The sequence below is a fragment of the Taeniopygia guttata genome, chromosome 10, assembly GCF_048771995.1.
Source record: "Taeniopygia guttata chromosome 10, bTaeGut7.mat, whole genome shotgun sequence".
Taxonomy (NCBI): Eukaryota; Metazoa; Chordata; class Aves; order Passeriformes; family Estrildidae; genus Taeniopygia; species Taeniopygia guttata.
Window position 1 is genome coordinate 282,405 of NC_133035.1, and position 22,013 is coordinate 304,417.

At 41.1% G+C, this 22,013-nt stretch overlaps 3 protein-coding genes and 1 long non-coding RNA gene across 15 annotated transcripts in view; 2 read left to right on the plus strand and 2 right to left on the minus strand.

Annotated features, from left to right (window-relative positions):
* Positions 1-4,395, plus strand: part of USP3 (ubiquitin specific peptidase 3) — a 49,184-nt gene extending 44,789 nt beyond the window's left edge. For all 5 annotated transcript variants that reach the window (XM_032750303.3, XM_072933932.1, XM_041718472.2 and 2 more), the window contains 2 exons: positions 36-103; positions 887-4,395. In XM_032750303.3, the coding sequence (XP_032606194.1) occupies positions 36-103; positions 887-1,052 (234 nt within the window). In that variant the 3' untranslated portion in view covers positions 1,053-4,395. The remainder of the gene's footprint in view (positions 1-35; positions 104-886) is intronic.
* LOC121470544 (uncharacterized) lies at positions 712-8,803 on the minus strand. Its single transcript, XR_005981573.2, has 2 exons — positions 8,667-8,803; positions 712-8,513 (listed from the first exon to the last, which is right to left on the minus strand). It is a non-coding gene; the product is annotated as an uncharacterized lncRNA (long non-coding RNA).
* On the plus strand, positions 5,031-9,480 carry FBXL22 (F-box and leucine rich repeat protein 22). The gene is made up of 2 exons (XM_030281892.4): positions 5,031-6,930; positions 8,800-9,480. Exons 1-2 carry the CDS (start codon positions 6,596-6,598, stop codon positions 9,143-9,145), a joined length of 681 nt encoding a protein of 226 aa, XP_030137752.1. The 5' UTR covers positions 5,031-6,595; the 3' UTR covers positions 9,146-9,480.
* A 3,773-nt stretch (positions 9,481-13,253) lies between these two features.
* Positions 13,254-22,013, minus strand: part of HERC1 (HECT and RLD domain containing E3 ubiquitin protein ligase family member 1) — an 88,088-nt gene continuing 79,328 nt past the window's right edge. For all 8 annotated transcript variants that reach the window (XM_072933930.1, XM_030281880.4, XM_030281883.4 and 5 more), the window contains exons 67-78: positions 21,861-21,983; positions 21,182-21,284; positions 20,013-20,182; positions 18,597-18,735; positions 18,137-18,306; positions 17,731-17,900; positions 17,392-17,557; positions 17,019-17,095; positions 16,345-16,597; positions 15,963-16,115; positions 14,739-15,044; positions 13,254-13,911 (exon numbers count right to left, since the gene is read on the minus strand). In XM_072933930.1, coding sequence (XP_072790031.1) covers positions 13,726-13,911; positions 14,739-15,044; positions 15,963-16,115; positions 16,345-16,597; positions 17,019-17,095; positions 17,392-17,557; positions 17,731-17,900; positions 18,137-18,306; positions 18,597-18,735; positions 20,013-20,182; positions 21,182-21,284; positions 21,861-21,983 — 2,016 coding nt within the window. In that variant the 3' untranslated portion in view covers positions 13,254-13,725. The remainder of the gene's footprint in view (positions 13,912-14,738; positions 15,045-15,962; positions 16,116-16,344; positions 16,598-17,018; positions 17,096-17,391; positions 17,558-17,730; positions 17,901-18,136; positions 18,307-18,596; positions 18,736-20,012; positions 20,183-21,181; positions 21,285-21,860; positions 21,984-22,013) is intronic.

Consider the following 22,013-nt stretch of genomic DNA (forward strand, 5'->3'; position numbering starts at 1 on the left):
GAACAGTTTTCTGGGTTTTTTTTTCCTTACTGCAGCCTGAAAACAGTGGCCCAGAGAGCTGCCTGTATGACCTCGTGGCTGTGGTTGTGCATCACGGCTCAGGGTGAGTACATGGAGCCAGCCTGGCACAGACCTTCTCCCACTTAGGTGCATGCAGAGATAATGAAGGGGTTTCTGTCCCTGGGACATGTATTTTAACTGGGGGAAATAAGCCATAGTTTATAAGCTGGCAGGGAGCTAAGCTGAGTTAATTTTGATAGGTCCAATAGAGTCAGGCCTGTGAATGTCCCCTGGCAGCCTTTGGGGTTAATGACTACATGTGTGAGATGAAATGAAAATAGTCTAGTGCCTCTACAAATAAAAAAGCGCTAAACCAAGAGAAGGAGTCAGAAGGCCTTCCAGGAAATAATGTCTCATTTTGAAATTCTTACTACAAAACAGGATTATTTTTTCCTCTTTTTATTCATATTGGAAGGTACATTTGCATTTATGCTAAGGAAGTGTACGAGCATGCTTGGAACAACTGCCATCCAAAAATGTGTATGGTGAAAAAGATCATCACCATTACCTTTCCTGTCACAGCAGTGAAGGCTCACAGGCATGCCCAGGGATGGAGCTGGGCATATTTTGAATTAAAGTCACTGGGAGTCTTTTAACTTTTCCCAGCCCTGGACAGATCTGTTGAGAGTAACAGTAGAAGGGACAAGACAATGTGTTCTTGTAGACTTTAATTTGAAGAACTTTAAGCCCCACAGCTCCAAAAGAGAAGCACTGGCTGTGCAGGCCTGTGGGTACCTTCCTTAGGTTGCTGGCAGTCCCTTAACCCCAGGAGACGGTGCCTCAGTGAAGAGTGTCCCTGACTGTTGTCCCTCTGCCTGCTCCACAGCGTTGGTTCTGGCCACTACACAGCGTATGCAGCGCACGAGGGCCGCTGGTTCCACTTCAATGACAGTACCGTAACACTGACCGATGAGGAGACTGTGGGTAAGGCCAAAGCCTACATCCTCTTCTATGTGGAGCGCCAAGCCAAGCCTGGAGCAGAGAAACTTTAATACCTCCTTTGCATTCTTACTTACCAAGTCCACCGGAGAAACATTTCCATTTTTCCATAAATACTTGATCCAAGACTTATTAATTTCATTGTGCACTTTGCAATTTCCTCTTGTGAGTTTTTGTTTTGTTGTGTCAATGGTAGCATTTGACTTACTGAACTTGGACACAAACTAACTTTTTTTTTAGTTATACCAGAAAACCTCAGCAGATTTTGATTTGCTGCTTTAGTTGTGATAACTCACTTTTTATATATATATAGTTTCATGAAATACTTATTTGACTTTTTTGTAGTAATATTTTCAGTTCTCACTTTCTAAAGGCACATTTACATCAAAAAACTCTGTCCTCCTTACAAGCAAGATAAATATGCTTTTGATCATGAAAAGCAATACAACTTTATGCTGTTCTCAGTCCTATTATGTAGATAGGATTTAATCTCTTTAAATCAAGGAATTGTTTGCACGTATTATTTTTTCCCTTGTGCAAGAAACTTAAACAGTGACCTATCATCCTTTGTCTGCAGAAGAGAGGCAATATAACATCATTAAATAGACCAGGTAATTGCTGCTGTATTGGTGTGTATTCAGGTTGATGACTTTCAGGAATCATTGTAAATAAAGAGTTGATTTAATTATATCAATACTGCAATTTAATTACAGTACTCCTCAGATATGCTGCCCCCTACCGCCTGCATATTTAAAACAATTATATTTACCTGTCTAAATTATGTTGCCCTTTATGGTTTTATAACTGAACCTGAATTGCATTAGACATCTCTTGGTTTAGATTGTCATCCTGAAATTGGATCATGAACACTTATGTGCTTGAAAACTGGGGAGACGTCCTGGCAGTAGAATCCCAATAGAACCCCTTAGTTCCTGGTGGGAATTGGAAGTACCCCAAGTGCTGGGGTTTGTGAGAACAGGCATAGGTCTAAATGCAGCTCTGCTCCATGGCTACAGTTCACTTGGAAGCAGGAGGAGACAGATTGTGTTGCAGGTGCTTTGCATGAAATTGTTCTGTCAGTTCAAATGCAAACTCAAGGGAGGATGCTCCGTCTCTCACAGTAGAGCCTTCAGAAGGAAAGTGCTAAGCCAAGCATGCTTGTGACTGTAGCAGGCTCACAGAGCTCCTGTGGCATTTTACACACTGGCCCAGGGTGGCATTTTTGTTCAGTCTCCAAGTGAACACTGGAGTCACAGTGCAGTTTCTAAAACCTGGCTACATAAAAGAGAAAAACTATGCTTAAAAAACCCAAACCAGTTTTAGCTCTACTGCTGATGAGTGGAAGTCGGCTATTACGATGGGAAAGGCAGACAGGAAAACTCACTACTGCCAAAGCTGTAGTGGAATCTGACAGAAAACATGAAATTTGAGAACTATTGTATTTCATATCTGTTCCCTCAGTCTCTCCTTTCTAGCTGGCTCTCTTGTACCAAGCAAGGAGCTGGACCTCCTGAAAGATCAGTTAAGAGAAGAATAGTTTGTGGAGAGTTCCACCACCAAACAGCAGCTCTTACTTGTGTTTACTAAAAAATGCAGTTGTCTGAAAACTCCAACTGGGAGTGCTATTTTAGTTAATGCCCCTGAAGGACAGGGAGTGGGGGCTAGAGTGGAGCCCAGAGCCAACCTGGGGCACAGGGAGTGCACAGCAGTGCCTTGCCCTGGGGTCCTGCTGGCTGTTCACAGGCCAGGGTAAGGAGAAATCACAATCAAGCATTTGGTACAGAGGCATTCTTGGGAGCTTTATCAGACCATCTTAAACCAGGAAAGGGAGAAATTGGCTTAATCTAAAACTGTGGAAATTGTTCAGTATAGCTAATGGGTTTTGAGTATGTACACAGGTTAAGACTATAGTTATTTGATATAGTGACATCTTTATAAGGATGTTGTCTTTTACTTGAACATTAAACAAGTTGAACAGTAACTAGAACTTGTCATTGCTTTAAGCTGTAGATAGTTTGTCACCTTCCCTTCCTTACAGGCAGGCAGTCTTTCTTCTAATCAATGAAAATAGGTTACTGATACTTACATAAGCAGAAAACAGAAAGGTAAAGCATTGTATCACATCCCTGCCCTTCCTGCTGCTCACAGGTAGCTGCGCAGATATCACCTTTAGCTGTGTTTTCTCTGCATGCTGCTTGGACCGGATTTCTTTAGAATTTACCTTTGAGAATGCCATGTTTAAAATACACAACTATCTCAGCACCAGCAGCAGTTTAACTTACAGTAGTCAGGTGTATGCAGTATTCTTGCAAAAGTGATGTAAATGTGCCTTTCTGTATTTTTAGAAATTTAAATTTGTAATCTTCAGCAACATTCACTTATTTTAATCGCCTTGTCAGCAATTGTTTGGATCAGGGTTACGTTCTCATTTGAGCATTTTCTTTCAGTCCCATTTACTGTGTCCCACACAGCTCCTGGGCAGTGGTGTCTCCAGCAGGGCCATGTGGGGCTGGTCTGGGAATACGATGCAATCACAGGAGGCTGTCCTTGCAGCATGTGCTGCTCAGGACTCAGCCATATGCTTTGCTGGAACAAGTACATTGTAAATCCTTTCCTAATTTAACTTTCTCCCACTGCAAACTCAGATGGACAGTATGAACAGTTTGTTGTGGCAACACAAGTATTTCTCTTCCTGGTGGAGAACTTTGCTTATCCACTGTATTCTATTCAGTGTGGTGTCAAAAGAAAAAAGTAACTGAGCACTGAAACCAGTAACATATACTGCACCTGGCCTAGTATTACCTTTTTAACCTAGCTTGAATATCCTATGTTTACCTACTCGATTGTGGTGGGGAATATCTCTTTCATTTAAGCCAGAAGGTTTTTTTCTACTTACTGCTCATCATAGTACACACTAGCTAGCAAGAATTTTTTTTCTTGCTTGAGACTGCTCTGTAAGCAGCAACTGCTATCTACAGTTCAAAGACTTGCATCTTTTTCACCAAAATGTGTCCTATCAAAGGTTGTCCTTTTGTTACTGATTGTTTAGCCACGTATACAACTGGAGCCATTATTTATGTCAATCAAAACTAGAAAATGTCCAGTTCCTAAATGTCAGCAAGAGAGGAGAGTTTAAAAGTTTGAGACAGGAGAAGGGATAGTGGATTTGTATCAAAAACAGGAGGCCATTTATAAAGATTTTACTAAATCAGTGGGAAGTGTAACACGTGGTGTTAAGAATTCCCCCAGCAATGTTTCATGACTGATGTGTCTGTGTCTTACTGATGAGATAATGGGCACCTTGACAGCTGATTCCAACATGCTTTAGGATATTCTCAAGTACTGTAGTGCCATAGTTGTAATTGTTTACCATTAAAATCTTGTGTGTAATTTTCAGTGAGGATTACTGACTGTGCTCATCTTGTGTGTTTCTGGAGCATTTCCAGGATGAATGTGAATTATATCTCATCACATACTGTGTTTATGGAAAACGTGCCATTAAAGTGTCTCCTTTCCTTAGAAAATGAAACTTCTCTTGTCCTTCTGCAGGCTTGCAGAACATTGGTGTATGTCCTCTGAACACAAATTGCAGAATACTGTATCATGCTCTGGGAAAAAAAAAATAAAGCAATTGCAGTGTTCCTAACTCTGTAACACCTCTACCAAACTTAGCACCTAACCCCAGAGTGGACCTGCCATTCCATTTTAAATGCCTTGTCACCCGACTGCTGTTAATTTTTATGTCAGATTGTGGTGTGTCCCCTCTGTCTGGCAAGAGTCCATCTTAGGACATCCTTGTCATTCAACTTTGCTAGATTGTTGATTTTTTTGTTAAATTGGAGGGGGCGGGGGGTGTTAATTAGTATTTTGTTAAATGGCATTCCTGTATGTATAACTCTGACAAGTCTCAACTGTTTAAATTTTCTCAAAAACAAAGGTAAGTTCTTGAGAGTTGAAAATGCTAATACAGGAATGAAGAACAGCTGCAGGCACATATTTTAAGCTGCCGTTTTCCAGTAAATTGCATTACCATATATGTGAAATCTTCTTGTCCCTTTTGTGGCATTGACCAGGGCTGTTTCTGAAAGGGGGAGGGAGAACAGCAATCTCATTATCATTTCAAAGAAAAGATTAAATGACAAAGGATATAAAACCAAGAAGATCGGCAATTGTTAAATACAGCTTACTGTAGATAGTAGAAAGTTACTAACTAAAGAATGAAGCAGAAAGAATTGCCATTTCTTTATGTATGCCAGCTGTGTTCAGACACACAGTCAGGCAATTCCTCAGGCTATGATTGTTGCAGACTCCAAACAAATCTTAGATCTTGTTTTTCAGAGTTAAATTTTAAACTGCATTCTTGGGGTAAGAAGGAAGAGGTAAAAATGGGTCACACTCAACCTTGTCCTGTATTAAAACACTCCTAATTAAAATGCCATAAAGCCTCCCAGCTACTATTTGTGTGTAGGCCACGTGAAAAACTCCCCCAGTGCTGTTTGCTGTAACTTCTTACGGATTTGTTGAATGTATTTATTCTCTTGTATTAACACCAGGCAGAAAGTGACTATAAAATACCTTCATCTCAAGCATTTTTGATTCACAAGCTGGAAAGTTAAAGGGATGCTTATTGCTTTGAATTCCAACCTGCCCTTGCTGTAGCTTTATTGTTCTTCTAGGAACAACTTTCTGCTACACTTTCTCCAATTTCTGTACAACAGCAACTTTTACCTGGAAAACCACTTTCATATCTCCTTATTCCACCAAAGGGTGGAAAAAACGATTTCTGTGGTAATGGAACTAAACCTACAAAAGCAGAACAGCCAAACTTGTAAAACTCAAGCCAATAGAAGACATCTATTAAAAGCACAAGCCCACAAGGAACTAAACATAGCCTTGCTGTTCCCATGCATGGCTGCCTCTGTGTCATTGCTTCCCTCCTGCAGAAGGTGGGGACACGGCCAGCTTTGTTTATAGAATCACAACTCAGCCTCAGATAACTGTGGGCAGGAAACTGTCCCTACCGCTGGGGCTTGTGAACTGAACTGCAGACTGCGTGTGTGCTTCAAGGCACCTAGAGAATGTTTCAGCTCCTTCTAAAAAACTGTTTATGAAAGTTCCATGTAACAATCCTTGAACATGAACCAAATGTGCAACCTCAGAAAAATCAATGAACAAATAGAGAGTAGAAGTGTGCTCTGCCAAACTAAAGTGCAGCTCAGCCAAATCTCCTGAATGGGGAACACTGACAAAGATACGCCTGGCAGCTGTAGCTACAGCCCCACCCCACTTCAGAAACTCAGCACAAGAACTTTGCTAAACTTCAGGAGAGTCTACAAGGGGGAAAAGAAATCCCTTTTAAGGAAGCATTTAATGACAATCAAATTGTACATGCCCATTCCATTCCCTTGGACAAAGGAAGCAGAAACTACTTACATGGTTCTTTTCCTTTCCCTGTTCTGAGCTTCTGCACCAGTTGTTAGCCAAAAATAAACCCCATTCCACAACCATATATGTGCAACAGCCTCCTGGTGAATGTGAACCCCCTCCAGCACTGCTGTTTTACTCCACCAGGCCAAGACACAGTGCCACTGCTGCAATGCACATAACCCAGCTCAACTGGGAATGCCTTTTACATCTCTTCTCTTTTCTGGACAAAAACAGTAGGAAAAATCTAGCAAAAACATGTCACAAGTTACTAGAAGTATTTCAGGATCCTTTACTGTGGTCTTCGTTGAACTTTCATTCTCCAGTGGAACTAAAGAAGGACAATTTTCTCCTGGGACCTGCTTTAAAACACTTAACCATCTGCTGGTATTCGGAGAGAGTCAAGGTGTGTAACATTGAGGATTGGATGAAAAGCAGTTTCCAGAAAGACTTCTGTAAGAGGCATGAGAACACTGTCAGCGACTTTTTACTAGATGTTTGCAACAGGTACGTTCTGTGGGTGTCAGTGTGCAGTAACTGCCTTGAGGTGAGTGAAGTCCATAACCCTTGCCTGAAATAGAGCATGAAGTACACGAGTGCTTTGCCTTTACAACTGTAGTGTAAGTTCATTTTAGAGTGGCAATTTCTAGCTTTCCCTTAAGTCTATGTTTTCCTTCTTTTTTCCAAAGAATTAGTTATTATTATGGGAAAGTGTACTACTCCTGCCTCCCATACTGCTACTCAGCTAAACTACACCATTCCGGCAGTGTCTGGAGGGTGCCTGGAGCAGAGCCCTGATTTCAAACAGTGAACACACCTCATTACAACCAACTTCAATTAACATGTTACTAAGTGTCAGCTTTAGTTCAGTCTAAAAAGGAAATATTGCTATTATACTGAAGTTTAAACTCCTAGCTGCTTCTAAACTGCACTGAGGGAAGAGAAATGCCACCACGGAAAAGCAGCCCTATAGGTACACAGCTTTTCCTTCACAGCTCTGCTGGTGCAAGGCAGCTCTGAGGAAGGAGCAGAGCAGCAGTAGGAGTAGGCTCACAGGGTAGAGCAAGTCCCACTGTGTGTGGGTTACACCAGGGCTGGCTTGGTCCTAAAGCAGAGCCAAGGGGCCACAGCAGTGGCTCCCCAACATGGTGCACCTGTGCCACAACCCTCAGCTGTGGAACAAAAACTGAAAAAATTATGGGATAGTGACAGGAGAAAGCCAGCAGCAGTGCAATCTCAAAACAAGGACTGAAAAGCAGCTTCAAAATTGATTAAATTGCAAGTGCCAGATTTCTAAGTAAATGTTTTAGAACAATTGATAAATATCTGGATTAATTAAGGAGGAATCAGCACACCTGTGCCTACAAAGGATAATACAGGGTCCTACCTCTTTTTGCTGCAACCCACTGAAAGCATGCCCAGTCAAAATTCCTAGCACTGTGTACAAAGAAAAATGCAAATTAAATATCCAGCTTTCTCCTCCTACTGCTCCTAACAGAAAAGAGTTAAAAGAAAAAAAAAAAATCTGTCTAGAGGTCTCACAAGAGCAACATTAACACAGACCTGTGTGTGATGTTCTGTTTAGCTAGATGGATGTTGAATTGCTACTGCCTGGAAAGGGGGCTGAGTGAGGAGCCAGACATGGCACATGTTTGCAGGCTGCTGCACAGGGCCGTGCTCAGCACAGCAGCTGCTCCAGGACAGCTGCACTGCATCAAGACCCCACTGCGGACAGGCCTTTCCTATACTTCCCCAGGCCTACTCAAGCAGCAAAAAAAAGCTCTTTTCATTTGCTGCATCATTGTTTATAACAGAGTTACCAGCTTCAGTGACTCAAAGGAAAGTTTAAGAGCCGAGTGGGGTTCAAACATCAAACACTCTTTAGGAAGCAGCTGGCACCTATTTAGTAAATCCAAAGATATAAAATATACCTGTAATTCCTGAAAATTAGGAGTGGGAGTGCCTTACTTGCTCACACTCAGCATGTCTGCACAGCAGTCTCTTCTCAGTTGTCCTCCACTTCATCCTGAAATTAATCTCCTCTCTGCTGGGTCTCCACTGTGCTTGGAGAAGCACAGCACCATCCAACTCTTTAAGAAAAAATTATGCAACCACAGTTTAAATAGGCCTTCACATGCCACTGTGCCAGCTGAGCCAGAGATGTTGCTACTAACAGAAAAAGCAAAGGAGGTAAGCTTTGTGTTTAGTTAAGCTGAACATTTAAGATCTACATGTGCACTCACCTACTTGTGCCTCCTTGCCCCTCCTGATGAAGGAGACATTTTTCCAGCCTTCATATTTATTCTTGATGCTATTAGCTTCTGCAAGCTCTATGATTTATTTCTCCCATCTCATCTGTCACCATCCTGCTTTCAGATGTCCAAATCTGCTGTCTCTGACCCTCTCTGGATGTGGCCATGTTACAGATAACTGCATTTTGCAGCTTCTCAAGAACTGCCCAAACCTGAAGAGCCTCAAACTGGAGAACTGTGTGCAGATCACTGACCACACACTGGAGTCAGTGAGTCTCCACGGGGCATCGCTGCGAACACTCCATGTGGATTTCTGTCGCAATGTAACACAAGCAGGGCTAGAGAGAGTCAGAGAAAAGTGTCCTTCAGTAATGCTGAGAGCAGAGAGAAGTGGTAGCATGATCCCAGACAGTAAGCCAGAAAGAAAGCTGATGCTTGAAAAAGCATCAAGAAAATTGGTTCAGCTCTAAAGTGTGGGTATTTTACCCCACTGAGCTAGCAATGAACTGTCGCTACTTCCATGGGTTCTGGTCAAGCCCAAACAAATGGTTGTTTTGTAAAAGGAAAAGACATGCATCTCCTCCTGGACGGGCTTCAGGAAGAAACTGTTTCCTCTCTGATGTTCCTTGAAACTGGCAAACCCTGCATTGCTGTCACAAAATGCCAGATCTGCTGAAAACTGCAGTTCTGGTACCCTCCTGCTGCAGATGCACCTCACTGAGAAGAGGGAAACAGCAGTGTGTTTATTGAGGCTAAATAATTTGATAGAGTTCAATAAATTTTATGAACTTTTACAGAAGTTTAACAGTAGTTTGACACGGTGCAATAAGTTTGATGGCAAGGTTCACTGACTGCATGAAAGAAACACAGAGTGAACTGAGGCAGAATGAGCCACACAGGGACCTGAGAACACAAATATTAAGGAAGAGCCTCTCACTGCGTCACGAGGTTCAGATTGGACCCTGCACTTTCAAAACTCCTTATGTAATGGGCAAGGGCAGAAAGCCACATCAGAGAGAGCATGAGTTACTGTAGTACTTTCACAACTTTGAAAACAAGAGTGATTAACTTCTGTTAAAGGGTATTACCAGGCAGTCGTTCCAACCACTAAGGAGGATAACCACTCCCTGAAACATCTTTCTAGCAAAAGCAGAGTACTGACCACCAGCACCTCAGTGATTAACAGTGGCAGTTAATTTACCAGCCTTTTTTAGTTAATGCGGGAAGCATGGATTCAAGGCACACAAAACACAGTTAGACCCTCTGCATGATGTACTTACATAATAAAAGATGCACCAAGTTATTTTTTTAAAGCTGACATTAAAGGAAGTGCAATCTGAACAAGTGCTAGTTCAGAGAACTAATCCACAAGAAAATTCAGTGGCTAACAGCCTGTAGCATTAAATGCTAAATTAGGAACGCAGTACAGACCAGCTGTACATAAATACCCATTTCTCACTGCAAAGTACAAAACCAGTAGCTATTTTCATCCCAAAGCACAAGGCTGTCTCCTTCCTGCACACTGGTCTATCTGGAAGTGAAACTATTTTTACATACTTTTGAAACTGTGCTACCACCTACAAAATTTGACACCAAAGAGGACTTTACAGCTCTCAACATAATTGAATATACTTACTTCTCCTTCTGATCCTGGTTAATTGATCCACAGATATACTTGGCACATTCTAATTAGGCTGAGGTAAGAAACAAATCACAGCATTACAGCAACTTAAGTCAAACAATGCTGCAATTCTAGAGAAATACTTGATCAGTATGAGCATCTGTAAGAAACACTCAACCAGAAAATCAATGAGGAAAATAAATTATTCCATCTTCGTTACTTAGCAATATTTAACAGTATGACACTTTAAATGTGGTATTTCATTAACTCCTTCCTAAAGTTCAAGTAGGACCCTTATGCACCACAAGGTAAGGAAGAAAACTGGAAGTGTGGGTAAGGAGACACAGCAATCCTCACCCAGCACTGACAGCTATGAAAGGACATTGCTGAGCTGAACAAATTTACTGTGATGTGTAAATTGGGAAGCTGACACAACTTGCTCCTGGGATACACAACAACGGTTCCACACACTGCCGAGAAGCCAAAACAAAGCATGAACTTACACAGTCACTGCAGCAAGCAAAGACTTCCTCATGTCACCAGCTCTCCCAGCACTCTGTGGTGAAAGACATGTCTCTGTAGTTCTAACAGGAACAGATTTTCAAATAGCTAAAAGATATGAAAGCACATTTGCATGTGTCTACATATTACTTAAGCCTTTTTACCAGTTTTCTACCAGGACTGGAGAGGGGAGGGGGAGGTGTTTGGGGCAGCATGGGAAGAGGAGTTCCAAGCCATTAAAGTTCCATCAAGAACAAACCTTTAATTAACAGCTCCTGTGAGTTTACTGTAAACTGCCTCCAAGAAGGTCTTCATTATGGAGAAAGCTAACTGCACAGTCCTCATAAAACTGCCATTTTCACAGGCACAATTCTGTAATTTCCTGTGCTGAATGAAACAGGCTGACAAAATCAGTGCCACTCAGTCAGACACATCCATGAGGTGCAGAAGGCAATAATACAGGACTTAATACAGAACTTTCCCCATTTGTTTAAATACTGTATTTTTTACCTAATAAACCTACACATTTAGACCAAGATGTGACTATGCATCCTCACAACACAGTCATGGGACACCTGCATCTCAGTCCAGTTTGAAGCCTAATACACAATAAGGCAGGAAATGAAGTCTGCATGACTTCAGAGCCCTGAGAAGCTCCTTCCCCCAACTCTTGATACCCCTCTAATGTGTCACTCTGCAGTGTGGTCTCTGATCATATCATAGCTAGGCTTTTGGCTTTTTCAAGAGCCAATATATAGTACTGGGAACTTCACCAGATAGAACCCAGATATGCAAATTTTTACAGCTTACTAAGCTCTCCGTCTGAGCACTGTCAGTTGGCAGCAATACAGCAGCTCAGTCTTGGACACAAGGAAATTAATTTCCCAATCAATCCTTGTTAACGTATAATAGGCACATGAGAGAAAGTAATAGGTATTTCTACCCTACACTCCATACTCAGATGGACCAACCTTGCCCCAAAATGAGATGACACTAATAAACATTTTCACCAGCCCTCAGTCCCAACAGCATCATCCCAAGGAGTTGAGGGAGGAAGAAATGGAGCAGAGGGGAAATGGAGCAGAGCAGCTCTGACTCGCCAGGGGACAGCCTCTCCCCTTTTCCTTCCCCAGGTACATCCTGCTCTGAACACCAAGCAGTGTTTGACATCAATGATGTCTTTCATAGAGACAACAGGCAATTACATATTGTCTAGCACTCTCCTAAGGAACAGAGCAGAGATGTCCTTGTGCAGTACACTGCTGTCCTATCCAAACAGGAGCATCAATCACTGTGTAAGTCAAACTGTGCTGATCACAATAGTTACAGCTGAGACAAAGTGAGACCAAAGGCAGCACTAAAAATGTGAATAAAATCCACAGCCTTGACTACTACCCTGTCCTGTGGTAGACTGTTGTTTTGCAGTTTGTTCTTCTGTAATACATTTTAAATATTCCTTGTTACAAGTTTGTAATTGTTCATTCCATGTACCCCATTTGGCTTCCCTGATGGTTCAGCCCTGAGTTGTTTACCCCAAGATTCTCCTGCCATACACCTGTCAATCTTCTTGTACCTCCTTTGTTCCCTTCTGCAATGTTCCTGTCCTTCATCCCTTCCTCAAAGCAAGACTGGGGTGCAGGGTTTGCTTCTATTGGATAGCCCTTTCCCTGCAACCCTCCCCTAATGCCTTCCTAAAAGGTTGCGTCCTCCCCTTATTCCCACCTCTCCTTAAAAGCAGCTTTTTGCCCCTAGTTGTTGTCACTTGTCCCTGACTCCTCTGGGGAATAAAACTTCCTTGAAACTCAAACAAGGACGCTTCTCTATTCCTTTGCCTTGGTTTCTCATACTGTGTTGCTGCTGTGTTCCCACACTACAACCGTCGCTGCAGGGAGTTGCGAGCCCCTGTATGCACCGCCAGCCGGGGGAGCTCAGTAGAGATCCAGGGGCAGCCCCTCTTGTGACTGCACACCGGTCTGGGGAGTGAGCTGGCTGGAGAATGTCTCCCTTGTGACCGCAGTGCACAGTTACACCATCCTTTCCATTTTAATTTTTGTGTACTCTGAGCAGGAGTCAACTATATCAACGTGTCCATTAAAAATATTATTTTGCTCAAAATATTTAAAGTTTTCTGCATCAAGGCAGCAGCATGCTTTTACTGTCAACAACTACTATGGAGGAGCAAAATGTTTAAACAAAAAGCAAGAAGGAACCAAGCAGAGCATGAACTTGTATTGTAGTACAAGGAATGAACAGCAGTACAACCAACCAGCCAGGGCCTTAGGCCAGGAGAAGGCAGAGCATGGGGCTACACAGCACAGTCCAGCAGGGTGAACATTTTAACATGCTTCAAATGTAACACCCTGTCTCAACACTGTAAGACTATAATTTTCTGAGACAAAACATAAAAGTATGAAGCTTGAGTAAACCAATCACAGTTCACAAATCCATACAAGAAGTTGAGTCTTGAATTTGCTTTATTTTTCTCTGCAGAAGAAACCCTGCACAGGCAATTCAAATTAAGACAAAATAAATATGTGAATATTCATGTAAAACTGTCCTGGCTAATGAATAATTATACACAATGTACAACTCTTCATGTTCACTGGGAAGGTTTACAAATGTACTATTCCCAACAAAAATGCACCAAAATGTCTCCATGCAAACTTATCAAAAGTGACCAAAAAAGGAGAAAAAACTTACCAATCATACTTTTTTGTTTTGTTTTTCCTTTTTTCTTTTTTACAATCACAAAAAATAAAAACATCTAATTTTTTGTTACATTTAGAGTAACTGAAATGTGGCCACCATCTATTAAGATCTGGTTTTATGTTCCTAAAACATCTATGATTACTGCAAAATTATATCAACGATGAATTGGACTTAGGGCACTATTTGTAGTAAAAGGAAGATGATTTTGTTCACAGAATGTTAATAATCTGTGTCTGAGCCCTCTGCATTGTCCACATTCCGGGAGAGCATGTAATTGTCCATGTCTATAGACCTGCAATTATTGATTGCATAGCGCAAACGCTCTGCCATAATTACTTGACTGGAGTAAGGTGGGAGCCTCAGCTGAAAGAAACAAGTCTGTGAGGTAGGCAAGCTGTCGTAAGGCTGTGGAAACAGATAAAAGGTGGGACATTGGTAAGTTGTGAATGAAGTTAAAAATGCAACAATATCCACATTTCATTGCTACTTGCCTCTATCATTTTCACGTTCTATCTCAAATTCCTTTAAAGAAGCAGTTTGACCTCCCTTGTTTACAGCATTTGTTCCACCCTCAAGTACATCCAAAACCTCAGTAGCCTACTCTGCAAGTAATACAACCCACTAATGAATTCAGCCTTTTGAAAAGTTGATCACACTGGTGTTTAGAAGCCCGCTGCTAGATACCAATGATCAAATTACATACCATAGTGTGCATAAGGCAACCTGAGAGACACCTATCCAAATATGACAAACAAACCCCTGTTAGCTAAGATTTTGTCAAGTTTTTTGTTCATGTTGTTCACAGAGAATGTGCTTTCACTGCACAAAACCCCAAATTAATGCATCCTGTATGTAAAACAATATACTGGTAAACTCATTGCAGTGGTTTTAAAACACGAAGAATTCACTAGTGATCATATGATGCCACTTGCACGACATTAAAAACAGAAAGAAAATTACTAAATGAAAAGAGATTGGAACAATTACAGTAGACAATGTTTCTTGTCTTTATCTCCAATCACCAGTTGCAACAATTACATTAAGATGCAATTCATGCAGCCTATGTCCTTCTATACAACCAAAATGTCTGAGTTTATTAACTTAGAGCATATCCCATCCCATACTTTTTCTGTACATTTACAGTTATGGAAATTGCCTCCTGGTGCCAAAGCACAGACTATACTTGAAAGGAAATAATGATGATACTAATAATAGTAATACCAGTGTCTTACCCTATCAACCTTCATTATTTGGAATCGCTGAGAAATATCAGCTGTGTTGGCTGGCAGTCGAGATCTTCCTGACACAAACCTCATGAAAAGGACTCTCTCCTCATTAGAAAATTCTTCCAGGGTGTGCCAGAACCACTGCACCAGCTGATGCTGCTCATCAACTTCTCTGTATCGCACAACCTTCTTCAGAACCTCAACTGATATTTCTGGCATTCCACAGACCATCTGCTCCAACTGCTTGGCAGTCAGAAGGGACAGCAAAGGAACGGGCACAATCCAAGACATCCCTTCCCTGACAGCAGCCACCTAATGGCCGAAAACAGGAGAGACATTTGAAGTGCAACTCTGATCTCTGGCACTTCCTGGACTATCCAAGCTGAGAAATGGCACTGAGAGACAGAATTACCAATGTCTTCCAAATACTGCCTCCACACATGCAGTCCCTGCAAGGACTGTATTGTTTCTCAAAATCCCAGAGAATATTGCAGATATTTTTAATTGTAATTGCACATTAAAGAACATGTTCTAATCCAACACAGAACTATTTAAAAAAAATTAGAAGTTGACAGCACAAATAATGATGGCTAAACCAAGCAACTGTTAATAGAAATAAGACTTTGTTCCAATTCACATGTATGGTGAGAATGCTGTACTTGTTCTGCAAGACCTGGGATTTGGTATCTCTGATGAGGAAGCTGTTTTCTAAGAAAGACAGTATCACATAGGCATCTTTACCTTATAATTAACATACTGCTTTCACAAGGGTCCCTATACAAATTACAAAATACACAGAACTATGCAATAGGTAATGAGCACTTCCCAAAACATAGTGAAATATTTGCAGGATTTGTGTTATAACAAAAGAAAAACAGTTTCATGCTAAACAAATGTTTGTTAACAATATTTACTTTAGCCAGTCTCTGTGTTGTTCACATGTCAAGTCAGAGTACCCAGCATGCAAAACTGTAGGTTTTTTTCTCAAGTGGGGCTACTTAAATGGAAGGCCAGCTTTGACTTCTAACACTCTCTTGCCAACTGAGCAATTACTGAGAAAAAAACAAGACTAAATTTTAAAAAAAGGCCAAAACAGTTTGTGGGGAAGAAAAAATACAGAGATGCATAAAGCCACGCTTTTCTTAGTACTGAATAAACTGTAATGGAAATAGGCACGAATTGCCCCCTGTTCCCACTAACAACAGGGGCAGGTCACAACCAGGTTCTTACCTGTCGGTCCATTTCATGGAGTCTGTACTCAATTGCCCTTTCCACATACTCTTTCCTGTTTGAAAAGGTAAGTGGGATACTGTTCCCTCCAGGGATTATGGGAACCATTTTACCATCAGCACTTTGGCCAACAAAAGAATCTAAAGGAATCATCTGTTACACAAAACAGGAAAACCATAAGTCACTCCAGTGATTCAAGCATAGCATTTTACTACAAGTCATCCAGAACTACATGTACTAAGATCACAGACTATTCTAAATGCACAAGTGCTTGTTATCCCAAGAATGGAGACTGAAATTATAGAAATACTGATGTGAAGGTCAATCTGATATAGTAACTGCTTTCAGAATAAATCTAGAAGCACTGACTTTCTTATCTTACCTCATGGAAATTTTCTTCAGTAATCCCACTGTCTTCAATGTGAAGAATGCTGTTGAGGGTCTGCACATAGAGCAGATCTACCTCCTCCAAATCCTCCAAGATGAGTGGGATACAACAAAGTTGCTTCCAAACCATTGGAGCTAAATGAAGATCTAATGGCTTTTTTGTACGAATAGCTACACCCATGAGAATGCCCAAGAACTTAAACTGCATCAGATGTTCATCTAAACATGCTGAAGGGTTAAAGAGAAATCTGAAAGGACAAAGAAGCAGTGAAAAGAGTATTACTTCTATGCTACTTCATTCAAAGTAAAAGGAAAAACACTTGTAAGCACAGCACAGTAACTGCTAGAACACTTATTAGCAAGTGTCCAAATGAGCTTATTCAAATAAGATTATTGTTATCTTTAGCTGTTAAAACATTGGAGGCTGAGGGAGGCAGAACTCCTGAGCACAAAGCCTGGCATCTTGATGCTACTCTGAATTCTGCCATCAGCAATCTAGCAAGCGCACATTAAAGCCATGCCCTGGCTCCACAATGAAGTGACAACATACCCTGAAGGAAAAAGTATACTAGAGACAATAATGAAGTTTCATAATTTGGTATAAAAAAAGTCAATGGAAGATTTGGATTTTCACCCATCTGCAATAAAAGCACATCCTGGACAACTTACCTATCCCTGTTGTAGCCTACTTCAGCTGTAGCATTTGGGGAAGGAATAAGCAGGTCTACTATTCCAGTTTCCAGTTCCTTAAAAAACAACGAAAAAAAAAAAAGCCTTCTTAGAAAGAGGGAAAGCAAACTTATGACAGAACTATTAAGACATTTTAGCATTACAAGACAGAATATTTCACTATGGTGATGATTACTCCTTACAAATTCATATGACACACTGAAGGAAGGTAAACATGGTAGGATGATTTTAAGTAGTCAAGACATGTTTATTTCAAGACCTGTCTTTATGTCAGGCAACAATGTTTTTTTTTTCCTGGGACTGCACTGTGACACATTCCTATTACACATTTCCAAAATATTCACAGATATACCTGACACATTTCTGTAATGGTGTCATCAAACACTCCACCTGCATCATCAGCTCCTTCTCCGACCAGCTTCACTTTCCAGGCACGGGAGGGTAAACGAAGGTCTGATGCAATCAGCTTTACCACTTGCCTTGCTATCTGGACAAAAATGGGCTTGCACTTCCGACCCCTTTGGGGGAAAGACACACAGTCACAAATATAACTCACAATCATGTAAAGGCTCTGAGTCATTCAATCAACAAAGCTGTCCAGAGAGAGCTCAGAATGCCAGAACAGAAGGCAATGTATGAATCTCAGCACACACACGAGGTGTAACCCAAGGCCTGTGAGACCAGCACTGACCTGGTGGAGATCCTTTTCACAGTGATCTGGGGCCCATAGTTCTTGCCCTGCACCATGGTTTTGCCTATGGAGCGCACCATGGGCAGGGTGTATACCCGCGGAGCCAGCAAGGGCCTCAGCTGCCCCTGCACTATCCCCCACGTTCCAGCATTGTAATGAGAAGTACTGTTCTGCAATAAAGCACAAATATTGACCAGAAAAACCAGAACATTGACTTGCCAGTGATAGCATAAGTGCAAAAGTAAAGCAATACCTTCAAAAAGTTTGCTTTATTATGGAATTATTTATTTTTAAATTTTTTTAATCAAAAAATTACAGAGCCTATTACTAAGGTCTATCTAGATCTAGTCAGAAACACTTTAGCAGAACAACACAGCCAAGCCAGTTTTTTCAAATGGAATTTTACCTGGTTATTGGGACTGAGGTTAAGTAATCGCCATGAAGAGTACATGAGGTCAGAGAAATGGTAGAGTAGTCTCAGCCTTGCTCTCACTGTTTGAATGCTCACTTCTTTCAGTGCCCCATACTGGGGTGGAATGACATCAGGTAACCCAAGCTGCAAAGGCACTGAAACACCTGCCACAGAAAGAGAAACCAAGCACTTCTTTGAGAAAGAGGAGCTGTATTGCTTTGGCTTGGATGAAGCTGATTTTCCTCACAGTAGCTTCCACGTTGCTTAGCTGCCTACTGCAGTTAAACCACAACAGAAGCCAAACTGAGGTAAGAGAATTTGTATATTAAACAAAACAAGGTATGGATATAAGAAACCCCAATTTTGTCCTGAATATTCAGACATTCTTGTCACACTCACAGTCCAGGAGACACCAGGACTAAAGAAAAGGCCAGACAAAAGCTCAGTTGCTCACCTGGAGCTCGAGGGGGGACAGGTGGAGCCGTCCAGGCTGCACTGTGGCAGCGGCCGGCCGAGATCTGCCGCACGTTCTTCCCCTGCAGCACCGTCACCAGCGTGGGCTCCCGCACATGGTTGGTGTGGCCCAGCCCCAGCTGCCAAAAGGCAACAGTCAACAACTGATAGTATTTCTACAACTCTCCAAGCAAGAATTCAGAGAAGATGGTCAAAAAATCATATTTGTTTACAGCATATATTGTGATAAAAAAAGTATCTGCCATATATATATTTTCACTTTTCATGTTTGAAAAAATACTGCATCTGCACCCACCAAGAGTAACAGATCCGGGTGTCAGAGGCCTGAAAACAGCTGGAGACTCCTCAAAAAATCTTTCCAAGACTGAGGATCTGATCCATGCTGCTAAGTCCTGTATTGCAGTCTCTCATACATAGACAGCAAAGCTCCTACAGCTCCTCTGTGCTATTTCAACAGCATTTTTGTTCTACAATGTAAATCCTGGTTTACAAAAACACAGTTTATGTAAAGAGAACATTTACTAAAGATGTTGTGACTTTTCACTGAGTTTAATATAATATCCTAATTTCATATTCTTTGAGTTAAAAATTTCCTATCACAAAAGTGTATTTTTTTCCCCACTTCATATAAAACCAGTATTTTGAACCACAAGGAAAATCATATTAACAGCTTTCAGAATGAATTTCTCTACATTTTTATACTATTTTTCGTCTTTTAAAAATACGAGGTATCATATTAAAAAAACCACTAATAAAAGTAATTGAAAAAAAAACCACCTCAAAAATTTCCTCAAAAATGATTTCAAACACCTTGCCCCACAAACCTTCTCAAAAACTCAATCTTAGATCACCACAGGATGAAGTTCAGCCAAACTTCCTGAGATATCAGTAGCTAATACATCAAGAGACTCTTTCTTAAATTTGTAACCTGCAGTAGAAAAATCTGAGTAATGTATGTGGTGAAGGAGGAGAATTTCTCATTTACTACATTTTTTCTGACTTCAAAAAAATCACTCCTTTAAAGAGGTTCATTTATATTTTCATTATGAAAAGTATCTAAAGAGCTCAAAAATCTGACTGACGTCAACCATAAATATTATTATGTTGAAAAGATGACAGCTTAAGAATTAGGACAAAATCTGCTATTCTTTTAAAAAGCTTGAATTAGAGTAATTTGGGTAGCATGTTTAGAGTGCTTTCCCAAACTGCTACCATGGAAGAGCACAGAGAGTAAACAAGAAAACAATGGAAATCGCCTAAAACACAGTTGTGCTGAGGGGTGAAGGAGGGAAGTAAAATCAAAGCTTTCTTTTCCACCGAAGAGAAGCCACACTCAGCACAGCTGTATAGGGCAGCAAGAGGCTCCTGGAGGCCAGGAGCAGAGAACAGGATGTACCTGGCCTTCGGAGTTGCTTCCCCAGGCGTAGACGTCCCCTGTGGAGGACAGGGCCAGCGTGTGCTCGGCACCAACGGCGATGTCCTCAATGAAGACCCCGGCCAGCAGCGGCACCTGCTGTGGCCGGTTGTGGTTGCGGGCACGGCCCTCGGGCAGCCCAATCAGGCGATCTGCAAGGGCAAACACCAGGCTCCAGGAGCAAGCAGCACCCAGGGGGAATTTCATTACAGGCACAGGCAGGGAAGGGACAAACAGCAGATCTGTACAGTCCTGGGGCTGGGACATAAGGGGAACCCTTTAGGGACAAAGGGCATAGCTGTTCACTGCAAACTAGCGCTGCCTACAGTGCTTGTTCCCACTGCTAAAGCTGTTGTATACGTGGTCAGTCAGAAGCAAGACCAAATTCTACTAAACCAAGGCCTCTAGATCTAAATGCATGGGTTTATAACTGTTGCTATAAGGATACGTGAAAGCACAATGTGAGCTACTGCTATTTGTAAGGTGAAAAAAAGAGTGTTTATTTTTTGACTCGAGCATTTATACTTTTTCAAAGGTGACGGTGGGTTGGAGAGTGAATGTGCCACCTCTCCAAAGACAGTGGACAAACTACTAGTACATTAAGTTTTTCTACCTCTATGAAGGAATGCAAAACAATAGGTTGTTTACAGAAAGTTGTGTGAGAAAATTCTCTAACAGAATGTAAACTTAGAAGGCTTTAGAAAATCTTAAGAATGTGGGCGACAGTAACAAACATGAATTAACTGACTTCAGAAGTTTCCGCATATTTCATTCAGTGCCCGTGGAAATCTTCCAGCCCAGATTGTTAAACATGGGCAAGTATGTACGCTTAATTAGACAATGTAAACTTTGAAGTAACCCAGTGTTTTTGGATGTGTGTGAAATTCAATGAACTTTTAGGAAAATGCTCTTCAAAAAGTAAATTAGTAAAATGAAAGGTGTTCTGAGATCAAACTAGACAGAGCTACAAATCTGGATTTCCAGTGCACGTTAAAATTGCATTGCTCAAGTTTCAAAATTTAGATTAGCGCAACATGTTTCTAAAAAGTAGCATTAGGTCAGTCTTAGAAATACATCTTAATATTCTTCCTTTTCACCTGCAATTTGCACAAGCTTATACATGAAAATGTCAAAAGAGCAGTTTGTCTTACCTTGGCCAAAAGTATACACGTGACCATCTTTTGTCAGCGCAACCGAGAACTGAGTTCCACAGGCAACTTTTTTTATTCCAATTCCACAAAGAATATCCACTTTCTTTGGGGTAAAGTGAAAGGAAAACAAGCTATAGTATTACAAGGATATAAACAGAAAGCGAGCACAAATTCAATCTGTAACTCCTGCTTCCAAAAAAGAATCTTTTTATTCCCACTGTGCAGCACACACATTTTAAGATTATTTTAATTAACACTTGGAAAATAGTACAGGAAACCAAAACATTTTTTTTTTTCAATGGAATGAACACCTTATTCTATGTACAATGATTCAAAATACCTTTTTTTTTCCCTGGGAGTGAGGGGGAGTGGCATGGGAAAAAGTAGATGGCTGTGTAAACAACCTTCTCTCCAGTTTCCAAAAGAAGATATCTCTCTTCTCTAAGGTAAGCCTCAGATTTTGACTATTTGTACTGCTACTGGGACACAGTCACTATGATGTACACAAAATTCTTGAGAGTACCAGGCTCAGCATAATGTATCATCATAATTATTTGTGCCAGATTGTGTATTAACAGCATGGAATTAATAACATCTGGAAATCACACTCTCAACACTGTGCAACATCTTTAAGAGCACTGGAAGTTTATGCAAAGAATAATTTCCTTGGGACTCTAACCTGTGGTGAGGACTTTGCAGTGGAATTTCCCAAACCAAGTTTACCATAATCTCCATCTCCAAAAGCCCAAACCATTGAGCCATCTGTTGACACGGCCACAGTGTGATTGAGGCCACAGGCAACCTGGGTGAGAGATATAATGTTATTACTACT